The following is a 795-nucleotide window of genomic DNA, read 5'->3' as shown; positions in this document are numbered from 1 at the left end:
TTAATCTCCGGGCGGTGTTGGGGGGAGGCCCAGGCCTTGGGGCAGCAGCCTGCTCCTCCCCGGCGGCGGCAGCAGCAGCAGCTGCTACTGAGGCCCATGACCCGGGCAAACTCCTGGCTCACAGCCGCCCTCAGAGAGTCCCAGTCGGGTAGCTCAGGGCCGGGGCAGGCCGAGGCCGAGGAGAAGCCGGAGAAGCTGGTGCTCTGTTTGAGGCGGGGCCGGCTAGGCCTCTCCTCGGCCGGGTGATGGATGAAGTGACAGCGGGAACCGTACGGACAGAAGCCGCTCGAGTGGAAGGTCCGGCACAGCTCGGTCTTGTATTTGGGATGGCGGCTCAGGATCCGCAGCTCCCCGAGGCCGTGGGCGAACTGACATTTCTCCCCGTACCGGCACAGGCCGCTCTCCTGGAAAGGCCGGCACAGCTCGGTCTTGTAGCGGGGGCTCGGCTGCTGTAGGCCCCCCTCCGGCCCGGCCCCGAGCCCAGCCCCGGGCAGACCCCTCTGGGCCTCAGCGGCCTCCTCCTCCTCCAGAGAGTCGCCGTGGCTCAGGCAGCGGCTCAGGCCCGGGGGCAGTAAGTGACGGCGGTGGCGGGGACCCCCTTCCCCTCCGGCGCTCGGCTCGGCCCAGCACGGCCCCCTCGGCAGCACCGGGCCCGTGGAGTGACGGCGGAATCCGGCCGGGGGCTTCACCGCCCTGCGGTCCGTGGGGGGCGGCTGCTGGAAGGAGCTCAACCCGTCCGTCTCCAAGAAGCTCAACTGTAGGAGGGAGAGGAAAAAAAAACAGAGGGTGAGGATC

General features: G+C 69.7%; 1 protein-coding gene across 1 annotated transcript in view; it reads right to left on the bottom strand.

Moving 5' to 3' along the window:
- Positions 1–5: 5 nt before the first annotated feature.
- Positions 6–795, bottom strand: part of LOC109937644 (mRNA decay activator protein ZFP36L1-like) — a gene marked incomplete at its 3' end in the record, with an annotated part of 1,920 nt that continues 1,130 nt past the window's right edge. The window contains exon 2 of the mRNA XM_048618237.1: positions 6–755. Within this exon, the coding sequence (XP_048474194.1) occupies positions 6–755 (750 nt within the window). The remainder of the gene's footprint in view (positions 756–795) is intronic.

This window comes from Rhincodon typus, chromosome 39 (assembly GCF_021869965.1).
Source record: "Rhincodon typus isolate 14 chromosome 39, sRhiTyp1.1, whole genome shotgun sequence".
Classification (NCBI taxonomy): domain Eukaryota; kingdom Metazoa; phylum Chordata; class Chondrichthyes; order Orectolobiformes; family Rhincodontidae; genus Rhincodon; species Rhincodon typus.
The sequence above is the reverse complement of the archived record's forward strand: the minus strand, read 5'-3'. Positions and strand labels throughout refer to the sequence as shown.